The 26,449-nt window shown below is 40.0% G+C and overlaps 1 protein-coding gene across 1 annotated transcript in view; it reads right to left on the bottom strand.

Moving 5' to 3' along the window:
* Window positions 1-9,130: 9,130 nt before the first annotated feature.
* Window positions 9,131-26,449, bottom strand: part of METAP1 (methionyl aminopeptidase 1) — a 51,023-nt gene continuing 33,704 nt past the window's right edge. The window contains 5 exon segments of the mRNA NM_001102037.1: window positions 9,131-10,805; window positions 13,486-13,551; window positions 18,599-18,742; window positions 21,532-21,663; window positions 23,168-23,306. Of these exon segments, the coding sequence (NP_001095507.1) occupies window positions 10,642-10,805; window positions 13,486-13,551; window positions 18,599-18,742; window positions 21,532-21,663; window positions 23,168-23,306 (645 nt within the window). The 3' untranslated portion in view covers window positions 9,131-10,641.

The following is a 26,449-nucleotide window of genomic DNA, read 5'->3' on the forward strand; positions in this document are numbered from 1 at the left end:
TGTGTGGGAGTTGTCATCTGTTTTATGCTGAATTCATTCTCATGATTTCTCTCCCTGTCATCTTCATTCTTTAAAGGAAAGACGGAGAAGGCAAGGCAGTGGTGAGTGTATGCCGTTGTCTTCACTGTCATTGGTAACTTTCTTGTAACTTTTAAGGATCTCAGACCCATTATTAAAGAACAGATTTCTCCAGTCAACCGAAATCTGCTTCGGTGAGATTATCCTTTTTTTTTTTTGGCTGCACTGGGTCTTCGTTACTGCACCAGCTTTCTCTAGTTGAGGTGCATGGCCTTCTCATTGTGGTGGCTTCTCTTGTTGCAGAGCACAGGCTCTAGGGTGCTTGGGCTCAGGAGTTGCAACACGTGGGCTCTATATAGCGTGCGAGCTTAGTTGCCCCAAGGCATGTGGAATCTTCCCGGACCAGGGATAGAACCCATGTGCCCTGCATTGGCAGGTGGATCCTTAACCACGGGACCACCAGGGGCATTGAAGATTATCTTCTTGAGGGCAGGTACCGTGCATTGATCAAACTTAAGATTCACAGTTCCTGGTATGGCATCTGGCCCATATGGAGCACTAGAATTCGTCACTGAAACTACCTTTTAAGTAGGTAGTTTTGTGTTGTTGATCCCGCTGTGAACTTATTTCAAGTATATGGAAAACATTTACTTACTGAATATCCAAACTGAAGCACTTATTTTGTCAAATCCTAACATTTTACTCTTCCAGACCACATTACCTTTCCTCTCCTGTGGTATAGTCAGCACCCAGAATCATGTTTATCACTCTCACCCAGGTTGCCATACTTTTACTATACATATCTGTACACCCGCCAGTCTTCATGTTGTCATACATGTTAAACCGGATGCTATCTTATTCTGCAGCTTTTCCACTCATTACTGTGTGGTTAATCCCTGTTGTGTATGATGCTTCCGTTCACTGAGTACTGTGCAGTAGTAGTCACCTATATGAACTACCATCATTTACTGTCTCCAACTGTGGCATATAATTGTTTCCCAAATTGTTTCTCTGCTGCTGACAGCACTGGTGGAACATCCTTGCACATCATGCTCAGTGTCAGTCATGTAAGATGTGTGTCACAGGATAACATTTTAAACCTTACTAGAAATTGTCAAATTGCTCTTCAAGTTCAGTTCAGTTCAGTCACTCAGTCGTGTCCGACTCTTTGCAACCCCATGAATCACAGCATGCCAGGCCTCCCTGTCCATCACCAACTCCCAGAGTTCACTCAAACTCACGTCCATCGAGTCGGTGGTGCCATCCAGCCATCTCATCCTCTGTCGTCCCCTTGTCCTCTTGCCCCCAATCCTTCCCAGCATGAGAGTCTTTTCCAATGAGTCAACTCTTCACATGAGGTGGAGTATTGGAGTTTCAGCTTTAGCATCAGTCCTTCCAAAGAACACCCAGGATTGATCTCCTTTAGAATGGACTGGCTGGATCTCCTTGCAGTCCAAGGGACTCTCAAGAGTCTTCTCCAACACCGCAGTTCAAAAGCATCAATTCTTCAGCGCTCAGCTTTCTTCACAGTCCAACTCTCACATCCATACATGACCACTGAAAAACCATAGCCTTGACTAGATGGACCTTTGTTGGCAAAGTAATATCTCTGCTTTTGAATATGCTGTCTAGGTTGGTCATAACTTTCCTTCCAAGGAGTAAGCGTCTTTTAATTTCATGGCTGCAATCACCATCTACAGTGATTTTGGAGCCCCCAAAAATAAAGTCTGACACTGTTTCCACTGTTTCCCCATCTATTTGCCATGAAGTGATGGGACCAGATGCCATGATCTTCATTTTCTGAATGTTGAGCTTTAAGCCAACTTTTTCACTCTCCTCTTTCATCAAGAGGCTCTTTAGTTCCTCTTCAATGATGTACTCTGCATATAAGTTAAATGAGCAGGGTCACAATATACAACCTTGACGTACTCCTTTTCCTATTTGGAACCAGTCTGTTGTTCCATGTCCAGTTCTAACTGTTGCTTCCTGACCTGCATACAGGTTTCTTAAGAGGCAGGTCAGGTGGTCTGGTATTCCCATCTCTTTCAGAATTTTCCACAGTTAATTGTGATCCACACAGTCAAAGGCTTTGGCATAGTCAATAAAGCAGAAATAGATGTTTTTCTGGAACTCTCGCTTTTTCGATGTTGGCAATTTGATCTCTGGCTCCTCTGTCTTTTCTAAAACCTGCTTGAAATCTGGAAGTTCACGTTCATGTATTGTTGAAGCCTGGCTTGGAGAGTTTTGAGCTTTACTAGCATCTGAGATGAGTGTAATTGTGCTCTTCAAAGTGGTTGTCAGTTTTTGCAAATCACATGGGTATGAAATGACTAATTTGCATTTCCCTTAATTACCGAAGTCTTTCATTCTTTTGGTCATTTGTATTTTTTTTCTTCTGAGCTTCATTAGGTCCTGAAACCAGGTACCGTGGGTTTTTACTGGGTTTGAGTCCCAGCCAGGTAGGTTCAAGTCCCAAGTGAGGTTTTGGTGGGGTTCGAGTCCCAAGCAGGGTTTTGGTTGGGTTCGAGTCCCAGCACATGGGTTCAAGTCCCAATCTGAGGTAAATGGTTTCAGTACCTTTATTCATCAACTCTCAGAAAAGACAAGATTATGTGGTCAAAGTGAAAAAAGAAATCTAAGTGTACTGACAACATTCTTCTCCCCTCCCCTCTAACCAGAAGATTCTCTGCTCCTTGCCTGCCAGGCTTGGGCATACAGAGCGGAGGTGCCAGACTGAAGAAACCCAGGCAGAGGATGGATCCATTTCTGTAGAAGGCACACAGAGGAAAAGTCCAGGAGAGGAGGGGGCTGGAAGGAAGTAAAGGCGTCAAGCATGAGAAGATATTTGCCTTTCTCTGACTTAGATTACATTCCACTAAAAGTTATTACAAGACAATGGCTGTATTTCCCTGTGCTGTACAAAATATCTGAAATCGTGCAACTCTCACTGGGACTTGACTCCACAGTCATTTAGGTGAGATCACACACCCACCTGGTCTCAGGACTTAACGTAGCTCAGGTTCTTTTTAAGACTTCTTTATTCTAGATGCCAATCCTTTGCAAGTTTTATATTTTTAATATATTCTATATTTTAAAATTTTTATTTTAGTATGGTCAAACCTATCAGTGTTTTCCTGGTGCTGTTGTTAAGTAGCATTTAGGCTTCTTTACCCTGAGCAGAATAAAGCAGCAAACAAAAATGGTGCATAGTCTTAACATCCCAGTAATCCATTAACACAAAAATAAATGCATGAGGGCAATACATGCACGAGTTAGAACATTCAAATAGAGAAAATTACATGGGAAAGAAGAGTTAAACTTCCCCCTCTCCCCCAAAATTAGTAACCACTGATAAGTTTATGTATCTTCCCAGAAGTTTCTATGAATGAAATAACATGTATACATATAATTTATACAAATGAATACTAATTAACACTATTCTGTGCCTTTTTATTTTTTCCACATATATCTTAAGACTGTTTTCATATCAGGACATTGATATACATATCTTTGGTTGAATTGAAAGCATGTGCTTTTTGTTTTAATTATTCTTCTGATTGATGTGGCTTAATTGCTCCCAAAATGAAAATAGAAAATGGCAGTTATGTTCAGGACTTCTTTTTGGATCTTTGGTGCATTTGAAGGACAAAGCAGTATAGCTTCTCTCATTTTATCTAGAGGGCTAGAGACTCAGTAGGGGCCCAAAGGGCTCTAACCTATTGTCCTACATAAACTGGAAGAAGAGGAAATTGAAACTAGCGTCTACCCCAGCTCTAAGAAATGTACTTTCATCTGGTTTGTTTTAGCTCAGCCTTCCAGGAATAAAGTATATTTTACTGCCTTAAGCAATTGCCGTAACAAAGAACATATGAGGGTAATAATGGAGAAGAGCTAATAATTCTTTTAAAAGATTCTTCCACTCATTCATGTATAACTCATGAGTTATACATGAATGAGAATGGCAGACATTTTACGTTCACCAATATGAGAAAGTAAAGCAATTTTAAGATAGTAAAATAATGGAACCCCAATTCTTGTAGCTGGTCAATTAGGAAGTTTACTTTTCATTTCTGTCACAGTGAAGTGTACATAGTCTTGAGCCAGCTAATTCAGTTTAACAGGTATGAGCATTTCCTGGATGAAAGCACAGTTGCCTCTTTGAAGGAACCAGTATAACCATGAAGGCTCTTGGATCATGGGACTATAGGTTTAAAGTATTTCTTGTTAAGATCCTTTCAATACATCCTCTTGGATGGCATCTAGGCTGTTATGTATATTGTGGAACCAAATAGTTTTTGGAAGAACACAGACAACACAGGGCTGAAAAACATTCACTAACCCTGGCTGTTCAAAATCAGAACTCTGCCAGCTTAAAAGTATTCTTGGGAATTTTTTTTTTAAACTGCTTTATTGGATAAATGGTATATAAGTTTACCACAAATGGCTAATCTCTCCACTGTATATTTTATGAAAGCTAGTGAAAAACAATTTTTAAGGATCTAAAATTTTACAATACTACCAACTTTTAACAGCTTTTTGTTTCTCACTGAAAATGCTCATATACTTGGCATTTTTCAAATGTTACCAGCTTTTCCATTTTCAGCATGTTGGGCTATGTTGCTTTCTATTTAACCCACCTAGGGATGTTCACTGTGAAAAACAGGGTGTAAAATACATAGGCATGTCTGACTTGAACAAGGTCTTTATTACACGCACAGGGGACTAATATAAAGTAGAATGTGTGGAATGATGAGGTTTTTGAGGTGAGGGGACAAGTTGCATTATATCCAAACTTTGTTACATGGAGCTAGTTAATGTGTGTACAACTTAAAAACGGCTACACATAATGCTACTTCCATTTCTTTCATTTCAAAGCAAAAGTAAATGTAGCTGGTGATTCTCAAAGGTTTTGCTGACCTGGGGAAAAGAGAGCATATTTTACATGTGCAGAATGCTTTACAACATCTTCTGCTTGGCTGCCAGTCTCCCAAGTAGGCTGATGATCAAAGCCTTCGAGTAACTAACAGTTCTTTGGCCCTAGAGATACTGTGTGACCCAGGAAAAACGACCTACTCAACCAATTTTGTTTCAATTAATGTGCAAGATCAGACTCTTTGTCAGCAAATACCCTTTAGAAAAAATACACCACAAACCATATTTGGAAAACATTTAAGTATATTTAAACAGTTACTCAGATAATAAGTGCATAGAACTATAACAAGAAAATCATATCTTTAAAGAAACAATTTATGAAGTGAACTGGCACAGTGAACCAGTACATACAAAGTCCTCCATTATACAGATTTCTTTTGGTGGAACTTTATAAGAACAAAGCAGATGGGATGGGCTTTTTACTTGGGGGTGGGGAGATGGGCTTTTTACTGATTTTTACTGCACACAGATTTTTATCAAGCCAGACATCATAACAGAATTCACTGAGATGAGCTAATAGGCACATGCTCCCTTCAGGAAAGGAGTGCTGATTCACCACAGAACTACCCTGACTCTAGACAGGGGCTGAAATAGTCCTGATGACCAAGAATCAGATCTAGATGAAACAGTGGAAATTTGCTTTCAAATACCTGTTGCTTTTTTTTTTTTGCAAATCTACATCTTAATACTAACAGTTCTTATCCTTGTCTATTTTGTTTCCTCAGAACCACCCAGGGCTCAGATGTACTGGTAAAGTTTGAAAAAATTCTACTCTAAATTTTCTGTTGACCTCTGACCCAAGTACTAAAATAAAGTGAATTTGATTTAGTCACGTTATATATAGAATAAAACAGTTGCTAAGCTCTGTGTCATTGCACAAATAGGATACCTCCTTAAAGAGATGGAAATTTGTCCAAGCCATGCAACTAGTTTAAAAAATTAGAGATCTCAGCCCTGGTGTCCTGCTTGTTGATCTTGGGAGTTTGTGACACCACGATGCAAATGTGCCTACACGCGTGTGGGAGTAAACCCTGCCATGTGTCTGTTGTTGGAAGTGGGGTGAGGAGTCTGGAGTACTAGTAAAAGGAAGGGCCAAGCACCCAGGAGTCACAACAGTTATAAAAGCTCTGCAACAGTAAAAAGGCTGGACATGCACAAGAGAGATTATTTAAAATACTTTGAACTCTTAACATAAGTGGTAAGTGAAAATCTTTCCAGGAAGGCCTTCTGAGTGCTCCACATAAACTGGTTTTTAGCACATTTTTTTGGCAATATTGACACATATTTTAATATAATAGAATTACCATATACAGACAGCTCTGCTGTTGCTCACTTAAGTCCCCAGAATGAAAAGCAGCAGGTAACAGGTCGCCAAGGCCACCTTACCCCCGCCTTTCCTTTGTAAGATAACCAAATGCAAGACATTTTTTTTTTTAACACTTGGCACCAAAAGGAGTAAGAAGGCTGCCTACACTTCTGAGTTGAGACTAAGTGGGGCCACAGAATTTCAGTAAATGGAGCCTGTGCTGCTTCTCTTTAGATGTTCATTTTTCTAAATCAAGCAAAACATGTTAATAACTTCTAGAATATCAGCATAATGCAGCCTGTATTGTAAAACCATATCCTTAAACCATGTCCAGATGTTTTTTCCCAGTCTATTAGAAAATGGGCTAAATATCCACATTACAAGCGGTACAATTTGCTCCTCTGGTAGCTAGAGAACACACACCATCAGATGTAGACAAAATCGTAGATCACACTATCTCAATCAATTCCAGTGTTTCCAACTCTGAGACCACTAAAATATCTCCACCATCTCTATAGCATGTTGCCCTCAAGATTCACTGCATTTATTATTAAAAAATAGCTCATGGGTTTATGGGCTTCCCAGGTGACTCAGTGGTAAAGAATCTGTCTGCCAAGCAGGAGATGCAGGTTCGATCCCTGGATCAGGAAGATCCCTGGAGAAGGAAATGGCTACCCATTCCAGTATCTTGCCTGGGAAAGCCCATGGGCAGAGGAGCCTGAGGAGCCTGGCGAGCTGCAGTCCATGGGGTTGCAAAAGAGTTAGACACAACTTAGCAACAAGCAGCACACACATGATTTATGAAATTTAGAATACAGCAGAATCAAAACGAATGACTTCAATTAACTTTTAAACCAGTACCCTCCTAGTGAGATATGTTCCAAGAATAGGAGCAACCACAAATTTTGCACTTAGGTTGATTGTTGGTAGTGATTTTGGTGTTGTAATTCTGAAATTATTTTACATGTCATGTAGAATCAAGCAAATAAATATTAGTGTTGTTCAGAACCAAAATTCTCACTATGGGAGAAGGAAAATACAAATATGAAACAGGGAAGGGTGAGGAAGACTAGTGTTAAATTTGAAATCAAAGTATCAGAATGAATTCATGATTTATTTTTTAATTAATTTTTTAATTGGAGGATAATTACTTTACAATATTGTGATGGGTTTTGCCATACATCAACATGAATTTATAAAAAATGCAGTTCCTGGCTCTGTTCCCTGAAAGGGCCAAGGAGCAATTAACACCCCAGCAGTACCCAGACCTTGATTTCCAAATGCCATTCCTCATGAAGAGAAACCAGGGCTCCTTGGAGAAGCAGCCAGTTCCCAGTCTGGGGCAGGAAAAGTATAAGACAAACTGAGAACATATGGCGAAAAGCAAGGACATGCCCAAAGACTGATAGGCATAGAGCAAAATGACCCACAAATAAGCTTAAAGGTGCTTCCACTGGCCAAACATGGAACATTTAGAGTGACCAACACTTTTAGAAACAATCAGTAAGCTAATGCTGATACTCAAAAAGAAGTGGGCAGAGTTGGGGGGAGCCTACTTCTTCAAGTGTCAGTTTCATAAGAGATCAAAAAATGGTGGAAAAGGTTCTACAGTTTAAAAAAAAAAAAAACAACCTACAGATGACAACTGAATGCCATGGGTTTGGACTCTGCATTTAAAAAAAGAACACTCTGGAGAAAGCTGACTCAGGTGTGAATGTGTACTATACAGACAACTCTGAATATTCAGTTCCTTGGGTGTGACAATGATCGTGTAGGAAATGTCCTTACGTTTTAAAAGAGATGCTGCGACAGTAACAGATAAAGTACGATGCCATTCCTCTCCAAAGAAAAATGCTTCTTATATCAAGAGACGAGGCACAGCAACAACTGCTGAATGCACGAAAGGGTATATGGGTATTTCGCTGCACTATCAACTTTCTGTAAATTCGAAAAATCTTCAAAATTAAAAGCTGGAAGTTAGAAAAACGTGGGCTGGGGGAAGGGGGCAGAAATAGCTTACAGACACAATTTGGGGGCTTCAGCAAAGTGGAACATCCGTCTCAAATTTAATCAAACTCCGTGAAAAGCCAGAGCGAAGACAGGACAAACTGAGAAGTCAAGCTAAGATGGCAAATTCCTAAACATCTTCTTCCTATCAATTTAGACATGAGGGTGACAAGTAATATAAGACTGCTGGTGAATGGGTTCTAATTCACCTTTACACATTTTGTCACCAAAAGCCAGAAACTGAAGATGAAATGCAAACATGTTTCCCTTCTAAATTATAATTAAAAGGGGGCTGAACAAATGGTAGGGGAAAAAAAATATTTTAAAAGATAATACAGAAAAGAAAAAGTTAACACACTGACATTTTGAGAAGTTGGCAGAATGATAAAACTACCCTAGATGTTAATTCATCTAAATCTAGTAAACATTTGTAATTAGACATATACAATTAGACTACAGTCCCATGCTGTTTTTACATCTCCCAAACCGAGAAAGCATCATCACCAGTGTGGTGTTTTAACAACAACAAAAAACCATCCCACCAAGATTTTTTTCCTTGAGCTTGTTTTCTCAAAGTAGACACTGACTAAGCCCACACCACAAACTCCATGATCAGTACATAAAATGCTGCACTACCAGTGTGGCAATCTTTGTCTTAAACAACTCTCAGACACATGGTTACATGTCAAATACTACTGGTAGACTGCTGAACTAAACACAGGACTGGAATTTTTATACAGTCATTCAACATTAAAAAGTATTTTTACTAAAATCGTCATGAGTTTTTTAAATGGTGAAATCAGCCACTCCATTCCCACCACTTCTTTCTAAAATTCCAAACAAAATGCAGCAAAGTTAACGACCACGTGGCAGAATAATCAAACTTTTTAATCTCCCTTTACATATTATATTAACATTTATATTGCAAGGCATTCCATTCACAAATATTACAGTTTGATAAAAAACTTCACACACATACCCCCAAAAGTCTATACCAGATTCAGCCACATTACTAAATCATCAAAATAATAAAAAGTAATGAAAACATTATCGTGATTCCTTTAAAGCAAAAAAGGTCTGAGGCACTCTGGGAAAGATGTTCTCTTACAAGTGTGACATGTCAGTGTAATCCAATTATCTTCGCATACAGTTTCCAGATACCCGGTAATCAAGTATTCTCCAATGACAATGACTTTGATCTGTCTTCATGGATACTCTCCCATTTGGGACTGAACTACTGAAAGGAGCACAGATGCTGGGCAGCGGAGGTCATTTCTAACGAGGTTCCCAACTGTGTAAAGGAGAAGTGTGACTTCAGCACACCTAGGACAGCGCATCCCTACTCCAAGGGAACTGTCCAACCTCCAGAGACGTCCTTCCGCCCCACCACCAGCTTTACCAGACGTTAGCACTTCCAGACTCTGCTCCCTGCTGGAGAGGCTTCAGAACTGTCTCTTCCCCAACTTCCACAGGGCAGCCTCCAGCCTTCTCTGAGTATCTCTCCAAGGTTATGCCCTTGAAGTAGGACAGAGAGGGGAAGGGAGCATTTTTCCTCCCATCATGACCAAACAGAGGTCTGAAATAGCAATGTATTACAAAAACGTCATTCTCTGCAACAGCCAGCTTCTGTTTGGAACACAGCTGTTTCTGCCATAAACTCGACTTTTAAAAACCTGATAACCTTTGTCCAAAGTGGATTTTGCCCCATACATTCACTCACACAGAGCCCACACTGGAGGGTCTCACTGACCGAGTGCTTTCTTATGCACAATTATAAGCGTCAATAATTAGCAGGGCAAGGAGGGAAGCCAATTTCCAGCTGGGAATTAAATCACTGCAAACGATGGGTCCCTTTATCACAGCACAGAACTCCATCAGGGAAGAATCAGTACAAACTCCAGGTCACATAGTATTCAGTAATTACATACATGGAATTTAAAATGTATACGTATATACTTCCACACATACATAATAATAAAAAAAATCGGGAGCAACGTATGTCGCAGAAGTCTCAAGGATTCTCTTCTCCAGCACTCACCTGGAAAGCAGCTGGCGGTGCTGGCCCAGCGGTGGCAGTGACAGAAGCAACTAGAAGCAGGTTTAAGTAAAAGTGCTCAAAGGGCAAGGAAGAAAAACGGGTGCAGAGATCTGTGTGTGGGGCGGGGGGGAGGGGAGTTGAGAAATGCTTCCTTTATTCTTCTTGACCTTTTCAGACCCAAGACAAGTTCTTGAGGACACATGTCAGATGTTGTAGTCCTTCCTTATCGATAGTCAAAACAAAACAAGTAATAAAAAAATTTCCTCTTCCATTCTGTACTCTCAATAAAATGCGGAGTACAGCCAGAAAGTATAACTGAGATGTGCCGTCTTGGGGGAAATTAAAACTGGGACATGAAGTGAGGCTGCGCACTATCAAGCCGCCGGGTTAGGATCTCACAGCCAGTGTCCGTGACCAGCAGAGTGTGCTCGAACTGGGCAGACCGCTTCCCGTCTCTTGTCACCGCCGTCCAGCCATCCGGCCAGGTTTCATCCTGCCATCCGCCTTAAACGAACAAACACCATCTCTTAATTCTACCACTCAGTCCTTTTTCTAAGTACACTCTAGGGAAGTGTACTTGCCCGTGCCCCTCTATCCTTGGGTAGCTCAGAAAACTAATCTTACAATTCATTATTAAGATTCCTGTGTACACATCATCTGTTTAAGCTAAAGCCTTCCCAACTTCATTTTGGTCTTTAGTTCAATGAAGCAATAATATGTTTAAATTTTACAACTTCACGTTTTGTATACTTCTCAACTACTGAATGAAGATGCTGTTTCCAAAATAAAGGCACTCAGCTTCCTTTTTGTAAATGTACTGATTACCACTCATCCCAGGATTGCATTAAAGAATTTAGCTCTCTCCTGATATAACTTTGGCATCTGACTAAACCATAGCCAGTGTATATTGTGAAGGAAATAAGATAACTTTTTATACTTTTATGATAACATTTAATTCCTGTGTAACTTTTAAATGGCAGGAACATAAATGGTGAGAACAGATTATACTGTGAAATTTTTGTAGGCCACACCCCTGTAACCAGAAAGAGGGCAAAGAGAAAGAAACAGGAGTTTAACAAGAGAATTTAAAAATTATGATGAGGCAGAATGGGTTAGAAAGGAAATAACAGTGAAAGAAGCTGGGAGACGAAGGAAAATGAGAGGAGAAAATGGGCGTGAGATGTAAGGCAGGGAAGACAGCAGCAGAATTACAAGGTTCTACAATTCCAGACACTACTAAAAAAGCATACAGAGATGTTCCTGTCTCCAAATTAGATGTTAAAAAATAATAGTAATATTCTTTATTTTGAATACTCTTTACCAAACATTAGATCTTACTGCCTCAGACAAATCCCAGAGTATAAAGTAGTGAGATAACCTACTTCTGCAACATTAAATCCCGGTCTAAGAAGAAAATATGAGGCAGCATAAAGAAAGTTAACTCATGCTTTGTCAACCATCTAACGATGAGTGAATAGATAGTTTTCAATGTAATGAATGATCTTTTCACAAATGGATTTAAGACATTAATACTTCTTTAATTTTACTGTTATCTACTAAAACAGATTCTTTACTAAATGTCAAGTCAAATATATCTGACTACCGTTCTGAGAAAATTCCTCTTCGAATTAAGACACTTTCCACTATGGAGCTGAGACTTAGCCCAGCTTAGTTACACTGAAGTATATCTGGTATAATTTGATGATTACCTGAACCAGCTCAACACAATGTTATTTGCTTACTCCAGGAAACACCACTTGGAAGTGAAGAAGTGAAGTCGCTCAGTCATGTCTGACTGTTTGCAACCCCCATGGACTGTACCCTACCAGGTTCCTCCGTCCATGGGATTTTCCAGGCAAGAATACTGGAGTGGATTGCCATTTCCTTCTCCAGGAGACTTTCCTGACCCAGGAACTGAACCTGGGTCTCCCAAACTGTAGGCAGACGATTCCAAAATACACTTTCCTCTCCTTGTCCTTGCCTTTCTCTGCCATCATACTTACTTATCTTGCAACTGCTTATGCGGGGTCATCATTCTTCTGGGGAGTGACAAAAACAGTATCTTACACTTGTACAGCCCTTTAAAGGTACTCTGCGTTCATACAAACCATCTCACTTAATTCTTACCACAGCCCCGGGCATTCAGATAAAAGATAAAGGTTGTAACTTGCATCTTACAGAAAAGGGAACTAAGGATCAGGTTAAGAAGGCAGCCTCTAAAACAACCTCCAATGCTTCCCTTCAGTGTGGACTGGGTTTAGTGACTCACTTCTAAGGAAGAAAACCTGGTAGAAGTGATGGGGTATCTATCACTCTCAAGATTAGGTTATAAAAGACTGGAAGGATCCTGAGGGGACTCCATTAACACAGGGGACAGGACGCAAGAGCCCTACGACTGCCGCATCCCTCTGCATCCCCTAATCTCAACAGACAACTGGTGAAGGAGGCCCCGGTTATTACTCCGACAGCCTCAGTGAGAGCGCGAATCGTGACACAGATCACGGCTGTCATGCGCCTGTCACAGCGACCAACGACTGCAGGGACATAAAACTGCCAGTGCAAAGCATGTCTGGGCTGGGCTTTCTCCACAGCAGTTGTCTGATGGCAGCACCTGATGACCAAAGTGCAGACCCTGAAGAGGCAGGACAGCTCATGACTTCAGAGTCCCACAAGTTCTGCTACGTAACTAGCTAAGGGACTCTGGGCAAGTTACTGAACACTTAACCTCTTCAAAAATCAGTTTGTTCTCATGGATAATGGGGACAGCACCTCTACCTCATAGGTTGTGGAGAATTAAATAACTGTGTTTGCCTCAAAAAAAAAGGCTCTAATTTCCTTTTCTCCCCTCTTTCTCACCCACACCAAGACACGCAACAGTTTCCACACGGCCTTGATTGATGGAGGCAACTAATTATTACAATACACCCTTTGACAGAAGCTTTATGAAAAGGGACCAGGACTCAAGTACTTCAGCATCTACTCACAGCAGACGAATTACCATGGAGAAAGTACCGCTTTCTTGCCAACCATTACAATTTTCGGTTCTCTACATGATACTGAATCGAGTTCGAGAGGGGGGGAGTGGAAATGAAGCAAAATCGAGCAGACTACTAATCTGATCATGAGTAACCAAACGTAAATAAAAATTCAATTACAGAATGTTACGGCATCCCTTTTTCCTCACCTTCACAAATCATTGGCTCAATTGTAAATACATGACCAGCCTTCATCACTCCAACTGCTTTATTTTCTGAAATTAAAAAAAAAAAAAAAATCTCAGAACACAGCAAAAAACCTACAGCATATTGTTAAACACTTCCCTGGAAAAAGTACACAGCTTACATTCCCATGAGTGATTCTTATATTAATGAATTTCTCCTCTCCTGACTCCCCTTTCTTAAAGCAGATCATTCAGCAAACAGGGGGGCTCTGAAAACCTCCTACTCTGGGGCAGATATTGTCCTAGGCATACTTCATTTTGCTTGTTTTCTCTAGGAAAATACAGAGATGCCCTAGACTGGATTTCAGATGTAGTTAGCACTCTGTGAAAGCAAAAGTACCTCCATTTATGTTATAGCAGGGTTAGAATAGCAATTATATAACCAACGAAGTTCCATACTTATCCAAGTACCACACTATAAAGGAGAACAAGATATTTCAGACTATGCCAGAAGTTGCGCATCTCCTGGCTGGGACAGGAGTGGGTATGGATATGGGGGTGGAGGTAGGGCACAGCCCACGGAAACAACTGTACCATTTTTAGAAAGTTTTGTAAACTGTCTTATCTTGGAAAGGGAAAAAAAGCCCCTGCGCACTAACCTACTTTTTTTTTTTTTAATGCTGGCAGGATTATTCCTTTTTTTTACTGGAAACAAAATTTCCATTTCTCCCTCATATTTTGTCCAAATTTGCCAATATATATTTTTAAGGATCATCATGAGAAACTCAACTGTTAGTGTCCAGATTTGCCATCTCCCCAAAAAGGCCAAAAATTTGAAAGAGGTATAGGTCTTTTTAGACAATCTCAAAAATGGAGAACAGGTTAACTTTCAGAATAAAAATCAAGAGCTGGTAAGAGCATCAGTGAACGGATGGCTGCACTTTCTCTGCCTGACCACCAGGTGGCGAGAGCTCAGCTTTCAGGCTTTCTTGATAAGACCGCTGTGCTTCCAGATGGTGACCCATGTATCCACTGGATAGATTCAACAAGCTGATTCTATTTAACACCTCTGCCTAGGTTTGTTCTAACTTCACCCTCTTGTTTACATTCCTGCACATCTTTCCTCGTGAACAGCAATCATGCTGCTTTCCACTATCTTAGGTATTGCCAAAATAAACAACCTACAGATTCCAAATCAGGAGTTTCTAAAATATTATAAAAATCTGAGGGGCAAAAATAATTTTGACTTTTTATCTCTAATTTCATGAACTTTCCCTCCAAATGGCATGCAACTTATTACATATATAGACTTGGTCATATGCCCTTGGGGATATCAAAAGAGTCAGTGCAGTATCACAGAAATAAAAATGGCTAAAGGAATCGAGAACTGTACTGGCGGATACAGCAGCACCTGGGTGCATGAGGCTAAACACTTGGAAAGTGGCAAGTCAGAATGTACATGTAAAACATATGCCGATTTCAAAGATAAAAAAAGCATGGACTATATCTCAATGATAGTTTTACACTGATTAAATGTTGAAATGCTAATATTTTTAATGTAACAGATTAAATAAAATGTAAAATTAACTGTTTCTTACTTTTGAATATGACAACTAGAAGTTTTAGTATTACATGAAAGTGAAAAAGAAAATGAAGTCGCTCAGTTGTGTCCAACTCTCCGACCCCAGGGACTGTAGCCCACCAGGCTCCTCCGTCCGCACTGTAGGCAGACACTTTACCGTCTGGGCTACCACAGAAGTCCTTAGTATTACATATGTGCCTCACATAATTCCACTGGTCAGTGCTGATGAAGAGAATCCAAGTTCCACTCCTGTTCCTGCCACTGATTCACTGTTCAAGAAGTTACAATTCCCAGCTCACTTTGGCTCATGGTTTCAGTTTCTCATCACAGCTCATTCAACAAAAACACACCCTCCGAGTATCTACACCATAGCAGATAATACGGCTGAGTACTTCTACAAAAACATGCACCTACTCTACTGTCTGCCTCACAGCATTACCGTGATCTAAATTCTCAAGGTAGGGCAGTATCACCTTTACTTCCAAACCATGATGATAAGGAAGCACATAAGCGCTCATCTTAACAAAGACCTCTTTTATACAGGACGTGGAGGGAAGTTACACAATTTCCTGGTTTCACACTCAGTTGCTTAGGAATACAGAGTTATAAGTTAAAGAAGGGATCATTTACATTCAAAAGCCTCTGCTGTACAAAGACTCCAATAGCTTCCTTTAATGCTTCCCTAAAGAGACCACAACATATTTTATTTTAACCCATTTAACACTTGACTTTTCATAAATACAGCAAAGTGGATAAAATGAAGTATACATGGGTCCTTGTCTCTTTTTTCAGAATTGTTTATTTCTAATTAAGCAGCTTAACATGAAACTCAAGAGGCATATCTTGTATACCAGCGGGGCCGTACCGTGCTGACACTATCATCACCGTAGCGCCTTCTCCCATAAATTTTATTTCCTTCAAAAAATCTCTCTTCATGACACATACCCACTGCTACACCTAAAACAGACAACTAGTAAGAATCTACCACACAGCACAGGGAACTCTACTCAACACTCTGTAATGACCTGCATGGGAAAAGAATCTTAAAAATGAGTGGATATGTGTGTATGTATAACTGATTCACTTTACTGTTTTTTGGGGGGCTCAACAGTAAAGAATCTGCCTGCCAAGCAGGAGATGCCAGTTTGATCTCCTGGAGAAGGAGATGGCAACCCACCCCAGTATTCTTGCCTAGGAAATCCCATGGACAGAGGAGCCTGGCAGGCTACAGTCCATGGGGTTGCAAAAGAGTCAGACACAACTTAGCGACTAAGCAACATTAACTGAGTCACTTTGCTGTACACCTGGAACTAGCACAACACTATAAATCTACTATATTCCAATAAAAATTAATATAAATAAATAAAGCCTCTCTTTATACAATCCATACCTAAATGTGAGTGCTATCTCTGCAAGTAAGGGTGCTTTTCTCATTCTCTCCCTTGCCCACACTTTTTCCACACGCAAAACACATGCATGCACACGTGTGGCACACAGCAGTGTCATCAGAATAGCTACTTCCACTCTGTTAAAGGGAACGCACAATAGGTGACCAAGGGCTGAGCAGGAAGGAACAAAGTCGGCTACTTATTATCTATTGCTAGCTTTTACTTTGTGCACAATTCCAGCTGAAATAAAAAGGACCCTGTGGTCTGCTAATAAATGCTTATTGATTTATGTCAAATGCTGTGCTTAATTGACTTCTCTAGCTTCTCCTGTTGAGAGGTTTCTCACTCATTTCCCCTTCTTGTGGCAACTACTGATATCTTGGATTTTACCAGCTCACATCTGGATTTATGAAAACAACTGTGCATTAGGCTGACAAGCCCGCTGGCTCATACCTGCAATACATCCCAGACACCACTGGTAAATTTATCTTCTCAAAATAACAATTTCACCTTGCCATTCTCCTGCCAAAAAATCTTCTGCAATTCCTTAAAAATGAAGTCAGATATCTTCCATCTGGCACTGCCCACTTCTAGCTCACACATAACTCTCAGACTAAGCTTATCTTGTCTCTGTTCAGTCTGTCTCAACCTGAAGCATCTATTCATGTTTCCCCACCGTTGCCTGGAAAATCCCATGGACAGAGGAGCCTGGTGGGCTGCAGTCCATGGGGTTGCTAAGAGTCAGGCACGACTGAGAGACTTCTCTTTCACTTTTCACTTTCATGCATTGGAGAAGGAAATGGCAACCCACTCCAGTGTTCTTGCCTGGAGAATCCGAGGGACGGGGGAGCCTGGTGAGCTGCCGTCTATGGGGTCGCACAGAGTCGGACACGACTGAAGCAACTTAGCAGCAGCAGCACCATGTGGAATGCTCTTTCTCATCTTCCCCAGCAAACCAAAATCTCATTCTTTATTTCTCCCACAAGATTCAGCGCCAAACTGCTTACATCCTTACTAGGCAGCAAGGGAAAGGCTGACTCTAGAAAGGCAGACAGAACCCAGGTACCAATCCTACCCCTGACATTTATTCACTAGTTTGTGTGGACTTAAGTAAATCAGTTCCCTAAGCACAGACTCTGCTTGTTAAAAAGAGAGCTAAGAAATTATTCATAGAGTTGTGATGCACAAACGAGATAACATAAATCATCACCATCTTCATTCTAAGAGTTAACTTTAAGTGCTTTCCAAGCAAGATCTCATTTAATTCTAGTAACAGTTCTAGAGTAGGTACCATTCCCTGATATTGTATGTATGAGCAAACCTAAGCCCAAGAAGGTACATCAAAGTCTCTACATAGCAGTGACTCCTCTTTATTTATTAAATTCCTTATGTTACCTAATGTGGATAGCTTTCATTTCCAGCACTAAATAACAAACTTACTCCCGTGTGTCTTATCTCTTCAAGAGAAAAGGTTCTGTAAGACTAATTATCCAACACTTCCTTGTTAATCTATCAGACAGCACTCAATTTCAGGAAAGGATACTTTGTCTATTCTCCTCTATTTATACCAACAAAGAACACAGTATCTGACATATATTAAGAACTCAAATCAAACTCAGCAGAATCAGTTTCATCTAAGGAGTCAGAATATATGTGGCAGGCAGTGTTGGCCGTTCACCAAAATTACTCTTTTCCTTTTCTTCCAAAGTACTCAGCAGGATCACATTTCCCTACCTCCCTTGCAGTTAGTGTAGCCATATGACTGAATTCCTGCCAATGAAAAGTAAATGTAAGTGACTTGTGCCAAGTCCATGTTGGCCCACTAAAACCTCCCAAGCATACCCCTCCATGCTTCTCCCCTCCCCCCCAGTATCTTTAAGATCAGAAAGGGAACCCCCAAAGTGACCCTGAAAGCTATGTGTTGAAAGTGACAAGCGCCTGCATCAAAGAATAACTGTTCCACGCACCCCCAACAGTAACCACACACTCAGGATCTGCACTACTGTGAGCAAGGTATGTGCAGAGTATACACATTTTGGGGAGCTATTTATAACAGCTAATAGATTATTCTAATAGATACAAAACTGTGGGTCCTGTTAAATGTTTGGGGAAAAAATATCTGCTAAATAAACAGTTAGCCAATACAAACTCTTTGGACAGTACTTACTGGAGTAGTGGGGTACATTGGGGGCTGTATGAAAAAGCTTGTGAATTCCATGCCCACAGTAACTTCGAACAACTGAAAATCCATTTGCTTGTGCATGCTTCTGGATAATGTTTCCCAATTCTCTGTATCGAACACCAGGCTTTACTGAAAGGAAAAGAGAAGACTCGTGGCAAAGGGAAAGAGTAACTGATAATTACTAAGCAATCACTATCTATGCCAGGAACCATTCTGAAGGTTTTACACGCCTACACGTAAGACTTTCAAGATGAGGAAATCGAAGCTCAGAGAGGTTAGACTGCCAGGAAACGATGAAGCTGAGAGTCAAGCTAGCAGCACCTGGTTCCTCCTTTGCTGCAGAAGAGGAGGGGCTGTGCAGCAGTCAGGGGCTGGGAGCAGCACCACTTGCTCTCTGAACAAACAAAGAGACTGGAAAACACACTTCTCTTCCTCACCTTCTCTAAGGTCAGTGGGCTTTCCATTAAAGCGAGCAGGAGAGATAAGAGAATAAAGAGCATCAGGAGAAAAAGGAACATTCATAAGGAAACTGACTTGTCTTTGGTTTCAGTCTGGTCGACTTTTCAAAGAATTGCTTCCCCTGGGCATCTTTATCCCCATATAAGTGGTTCTCAAATTGTTCATTTGCCTCTCAAGAAAATCTTGGGAGTAGGATGTAGAAAGGTACTTCTCACTATATACTTCCTGCCCTGTTTATTTTTTATGACTTTTACCATTGTTTAAACAAAAACCAGAAGAAGTGGTTCTTATTGCTGCTACGGCTCTCCTAGCACTGGGACCCCAGGATTTGGGCTCTGCTGGATTCGTGGGGGGTCCAGCCACAGTACTGGGGGTCCCCCCCTCCCTACAGTCTCTTTCTCTGCCAGCTTATTTCCAACCTGAGGTTCAGACACACCACATCCTCTCCAGCCAATCACATTTCTGGGCAAATGGCTTAAGGAATCATTTTCATAACATTTACTTGCTCTTAACCGTATGGACCAGCTTGGCTGTTTTTTTATTGGGAGGTAGGGCAGGGGAGATTAATGATTTCTGAGGAACATGCTGACTTGCATAATGATTTTCTTGCATTCCCACCCAAGCCTTCTTACCAGCCCCAGTCAGCAGGGAGGAAAGCAAAATTTTAACCCATGCTGCACATACAATAAAGGAAATACCTGTTCAACAATAATGATGCAGTGTGAGAATGGAGACTTCTCCCTAATTCTCAAGCCAGAGGCAATTCTGGTCCCAGGGGTACACTTCATAGAATCTGGAGACATTTTTTTGGCTGTCACAACCTGGAGAGGTGGTGCAACCGGCCTCCAGTGAATAGAGACCAGGCATGCTACTAAGCATCCTGTGGTACACAGGACAGGCCCCCACGACACAGCATCATCAGACTCAAAATGCCGCAAATGTGCAGGCTGAGGAGCCCTATTCTGGAAAGCTAATTTCACAGTTGGTCCAACTCTCCACAGCTCTGAACCAGGATGGGCAGTCAAATTATCAGAAAACAACAGGCAGGAATGATCCATACATAGGAGTTAATAGCACTTTCCAGAGATTAGGCAACTTCTACTCTTGGTTGTCTACTGTTCTAAAGATTTTAGTTCCTTAGCAAGTTTCATTCCTATGACTTTGTAAAACAACATTCCAGCCATCTGGTTATTTTGATCAACTCATAGAGAAGCAAAAGAGATATAAATATTAAACTCTAAAAATTATTTAAACCTAAAGCTTCCAAAATAAGATACTAAATATTAAAGTTCTCATCTCACAATACCACCGTGAATATCAAAGTTTTCAAGTATAATCAACAGTGAATTAAAAGGAAAGGAAAATCTCACATACTGATATATAAAAATAATCGCATGCTTTCACTTTTCATTCCTCTGATTTTATTAAATTAGTAAAAATTATACCATCTCCTTTATTTGCCTAAGAACGCTGTCCTGTCCTATACAGTGTAGATGATACATCAGATCTATTTAATGGTGGGGCAGGGCTGGATAATACACTGACCAGTAATGCTCAAACGCTGTGAATTCCACCTCAAGAGTTGTTGGCCCTCAAACTGTCCTTCTAATAGTCTGTTTACATTTGCAACAAGCCTTTCTTTCTCTTTCCTCACAAGATATTGCATAAATTTTTAAAAACCATGGATAAACTGTTTGTACGAACAAAGACAGACACAGTCTGAGAAAAGTCCCACAGAAATACACCTCACCAAAGACATTATTCACTGTAATAGCAAGACACCTGGAAAATACCAAAATCCAGGAGGGGAAAAGTTGTAGACGTTTTTATACTGTGGAATAAAACATAAAGCGATGAAAAGGATAGGTAGATCTATGCATGCAGGCATGTACATGTTCTAATATGGAAAGATCTCTAAGCTATTATTAGTTGAAAAAGTACTAAATTACATAATACTACAATATTATGATTCCATTTAACCTAACTAAACACATACATGTGTAATAATGTACTATGGAGAAAAAAAAACCTAAATGTTAAAAATGGACACCTCTAGAAAAGAGACATTTAAAAAAAGGAAAGGCAAGTATAAAGGAAAATCACTCATGTTTTCCTCTCATAATCTGATGCAGTCTTATAGTTTTTTATAATAAGAGAACAGAACACTTATGAAAGAATTAAAAAGTAGGAGAAAAGTTACAGTCTGGAACTATCAATACATTCTTCCCCATTTATCAGTAAATGAAAAGGAAGATAAATCATAGAAGAGACAAAGGAATAAGCAATAATTCAGTCCATCTTCATCAAGGGATTCTCAAGTCATCTTGAGATGACCCAAAGCTAACTCAGGTCGGGCAGAAGCACAGCTGGAAGGGACCAGGCATGCATGGTGCAATGACAGGTCACTCGAGCCCCACACTACTCAGCAGCTTCAGCGGGTGCCCAGCCCTGAGGCTCACCTGCGTCAATGGCTTGCATCAGGCACTCATACGTGGTCTGAACCAGTTTCCGAGCTCCCTCATCCACGTCTCCAACAAAAAATGTTTCATTCAGGTCCCCATGATAACCATTCCGATAAAGAGTGATGTCCACTGCAAAAGAATGTGCAAACATAAAGACCACATTTGTTTTTATCTCAAAATTCAAATTCTGCTGACACGACAGAATCAAGCAGGTTAATGAAAAAAATAACTTCTAAGCAACACCAATGAATAAATAACTTAACACCCAATAGATATTTCTTGTCTATAATGCACCTAAACTCACTGTAGAGGACAGGTCTGTGGTCACATAGCACAAGCCAGATGGGCTTCAAAGCTCTTAGAACAGCGATTAAATCGTTTATGGCAAAAGAATAATGTATCCCCCCGGATACATTCCAGCAAGATCAATAACCCAAGTTAATAACATTAAACAAAGGACTCTGCCACACTGTGACATCAAACAGAAAATACTGCTTTCTCTCATTATCTTTAACAAGTTTTTCCTCATCCTAGTCAATCAATAAACAGAAACATTTACACTATTCTACAGTTATTTTTCAAAAACTCATTTGCCTTTCACTTATTTGTGACTATTCATACTTCTCTTTGTCTTCATGTTTAAAAATACAGATTACCACTACACAACTAAGCCACACTAAGCTAAATGTATCCTCGAGAGCACACTGAATTAGTATTTTTAAACCATAAATCTTCAATCAAGTTATAATATCACAGTATAGATGTACTGGCTCTAGCACAACACACACATTCCTGAAAAACCTCATAATATATGCATGCAAAAAAAAAAAAATAGAGCTTATATGTAAATTAGCATTGGGCAGACCTCTCAAAACCTAGGGAGTTTTATAAACTGATACTCCAAATGTAGCAAAAACAATTCATATAAAAACAGTGTCAGTCAAGTCTCCACTACCATTCACAGCCAGCATCACAGTTTGTCCATTCTCTGTAGCCTTTAACACTTGGGCTCATGCTTCCTTGTTTAATACATAGATTCTTAAAGGTATCTGATTATTAAAGAAACCAAGTTCATCACTATTAAAAATATCATCGAGGGGAGTCTAACTCATCAATTTATTTTTTAATTACAGAGGGAACCGTCTTGGCAGCTTCTTTCTCTGCACCCGCAGTTTCCCAAAATAGCTGAACACAGTGGTCCCTAAAGCCACTTTTGAAACTTAACATCAAGGACAGTACTTCTGCAGAATTTTGAGCCTTTTTTCTTAAGGTCTTCGCATATTACTATCCTCTTCACATATTACATATTCTCTTTATCTGTAATAGTGGACTAAAAGGAGTAAGAAAACAATCCCACTTGAATCAATTATTAGTTCCACATTTCACTGACACTCTTCATTTACCAGTCACATATTAAAGCTCTGCATTAAAGAACTTGTAACAAACACATTATACTAGAAGTGTCTTGAAAGCAGTTAACTGAAAACCACAAAAGAGGTTTCCAGAGATTTTAAATTTAAGTTTTAAATATGAAAAAAATAAGTTAAAGACAAGTGAAGAAGATGCAAGTCACTATCAGACTCCCAAAATCTTGTTTCTTAGTTCACAGCAACAAAAGCCACACATTTCTTACCATTAACAATATCACCTTCTTGCAAAGGCCGTCTGTCTGGAATTCCATGGCAAATCACTTCATTCACTGAAGTACAACAAGACTTCGGGAAATTATAATAATTCAGGGGTGAAGGATAGCAATTTCTTGCAATGCATGCCTATAATAAATTAAAAATAAAGTAATTTGGAATGTGCAAAAGAAAAAGCTAGTATGCATGCAATTAATCAGATTTTAAAATCTGAAAAATGTGGAAAAACCTATTGTACAGATGTTCCTAATGAAAAACCTATTTAATATTTTACTTTAGAAATAATAGTAGATACTACTTTTAGTATCAAACAGTAGGGTTTCTAACAGTCAGCAAACCAGTTTACCAATAATTGCAAAAGAAAAGCAAATTCACGCATTACAAATATTTACAAACATATACAAATGTCACTATATGAAGATTTATTTTAGAATTACCAACTCCTTATGAAAAATATATTAAATATTAATGTGCACAGTTAATTTTAATGCTTATATAAATGCCTCTATCCCTATGACCAAAAAAATAAATACTACTCCAGTACTCTTGCCTGGAAAATCCCATGGATGGAGGAGCCTGGTGGGCTGCAGTCCATGGGGTCGCTAAGAGTCGGACACTACTGAGCGACTTCCCTTTCACTTTTCACTTTCATGCATTGGAGAAGGAAATGGCAACCCACTCCAGTGTTCTTGCCTGGAGAATCCCAGGGACGGAGGGGCCAGGTGGCTGCTGTCTATGGGGTCGAACAGAGTCGGACACTGCTGAAGTGACTTAGCAGCAGCAGTAATAATTAAGAACCTGCCAATCTGCCTGCAACATGGGAGACCAGGGTTCAATTCCTGATTCAGGAAGATCCCATGGACAAGGGAATGGCTACCTACTCCAGGATTCTTGCCTGGAAAATTCCATGGATAGAGAATTCCATGTGTACTGGAATTCCTGGTGTACTACAGTCCATGGGGTCGCAAAGAGTCAGACATGACAGAGCAACAATACTTTCACTTTCAAAGTATTTCCAGAAACGTTCATATAGAACATTCATACGAACATTCATGTAGGAACAACAAAGCAATCACTAAGAAAATGATCTAGTTCTCCATAAACAAGTCTTATGTTACTTGGATGTTTTTATACAGTGGTAGTCACAGCGTACATGATTTCTCTTTCCATACTGCCAGTCTTCAGACTAGTAATTTTTAAACAGCTGCCTAAAATACAGTTTGTGAAATGTACTATGATTTTATTGGTAATTCTACTATTACTTAAAATTTAGTTTTCTCAACTACAAATATTATAACCAATAACTATTATGCCTATCATTTTTCCTTTAACAATCTGCTTCTGTAATTCTCACAGCAGTCCACATAGTAGTTAAGAACACACAGAAGCAGACTGCATTGACTAAAAATGCCAGCTCTGTTACTTTTCAGTTGAATAACCCTGGGCAACTTCACCTCTCTCTGCCTCAGTTTCCTAATCTATAAAATAGAGATGAGAGTAGTGCCTACTCTCCCAACAGAGTTGTTGGGAGATGAGATGAGTTGGTAAAATAAGCACATAAGAGTCCCTGGCCTACAGGAAGCATTCAAACTGCTACTGGTGCATAACCATATACAACCCTGGGCCATGGTGGGTGGGGGGGCGGGGGCAGTGAGTGGGCACAATGATCCCCTTCCTGCCTAGTCCAAAATCCACATAAAACTTGACTGCCCCCCCACCTATTTTACTAATACACTATGGCTGATCTTACCAAAAACAGAAATTAACACATACTTTGTATGTTACATGTATTATGTACTGTATTCTTACAATAAAGTAAGCTAGAGAAAATATTATTTTAAAAATCATAAGAGAAAATATATTTACAGTACATATATATATTTACTGAAAAAAATTCACATATAAGAAGACCCATGCAGCTCAAACCCATGTTGTTCAAGGGTCAACTATATTTTATAATATATTGAATAACCCCAAATTAGGATTTATAATGTCAAATTAAAAAAAATGTTATAGACATTTTTATAGCTCAAGACACATTGTCAAATATCTTTCCAAAAGGATAGTCCCAATTTAAATGCCATCACCATGAAAAAGAGTACCAGTTTCACCATCTTCAGAGAGGTAATGGACATAAATATCTTTAAAATACTTCCTAATTTAGAAGGTTTTATGACTTGCATTTGCTTGATTACGAGAGCAGGTTTAATTAGCCTTCCATGTGATTTAGTAACTAGTTACTGCTCTTCTGTTATGAACAACCTAACCATATCATGTGTGCACTCATCTACTACAGGGTTTTAAGGTCTCTCCTTGGTGGATAAGCAATCTTTTTTATAAAGTATACCTGGACTTCCCTGGTGGTTTAGCGGTTAGGAATCTACCTGCCGATGCAGGGGACATGAGTTCGATCACTGGTCCAGGAGGATCCCACATGCCATGAGACAACTGCACCCATGTGCCGCCACCACTGAGCCCACATGCCTAGAGTCTGAGCTCTACAACAAGAGAAGCCACCACAGCGCGAAGCCCGTGCACTGCAACAGAGTAGCCTCTTGCTTGCCAGAACTAGAGAAGGCCTGTGCTAAGCACCAAAGACCCAGCACAGTCAAAAAAACTAAATTAAAAAAAAATTTTTTTTTAATATCCCTATACTATATTTCCAGTGGTCATGTATGGATGTGAGAGTTGGACTGTGAAGAAAGCTGAGCACCAAAGAATTGATGCTTTTGAACTGTGGTGTTGGAGAAGACTCTTGAGAGTCCCTTGGACTGCAAGGAGGCCCAACCAGTCCATTGCAAAGGAGATCAGCCCTGGGTGTTCACTGGAAGGACTGATGCTAAAGCTGAAACTCCAATACTTTGGCCACCTCATGCAGAGTTGACTCATTGGAAAAGACCCTGATGCTGGGAGGGATTGGGGGCAGGAGGAGAAGGGGACAACAGAGGATGAGATGGCTGGATGGCATCACCGACTCGATGGACACGAATCTGAGTAGACTCTGGGAGTTGGTGATGGACAGGAAGGCCTGGCGTGCTGCAATTCATGGGGTCGCAAAGAGTCCGACACGCCTGAGAGATTGAAGTGAACTGATACTATATTTACTACAAACATGTATCTGGTCTCTTTGTAGCCTTGTTATTGTAAATAGATTAAAAAAGGAAACATTTTTTACCACTAGTTTCAGAAGTTATATTTTTTGACTTCAGAATATTTGACACACATGGTAGCATGATTTACCTAAAGCACTAATAAAATTAATCATCTTGTAA

Source organism: Bos taurus, chromosome 6 (assembly GCF_002263795.3).
Source record: "Bos taurus isolate L1 Dominette 01449 registration number 42190680 breed Hereford chromosome 6, ARS-UCD2.0, whole genome shotgun sequence".
Lineage (NCBI taxonomy): Eukaryota > Metazoa > Chordata > Mammalia > Artiodactyla > Bovidae > Bos > Bos taurus.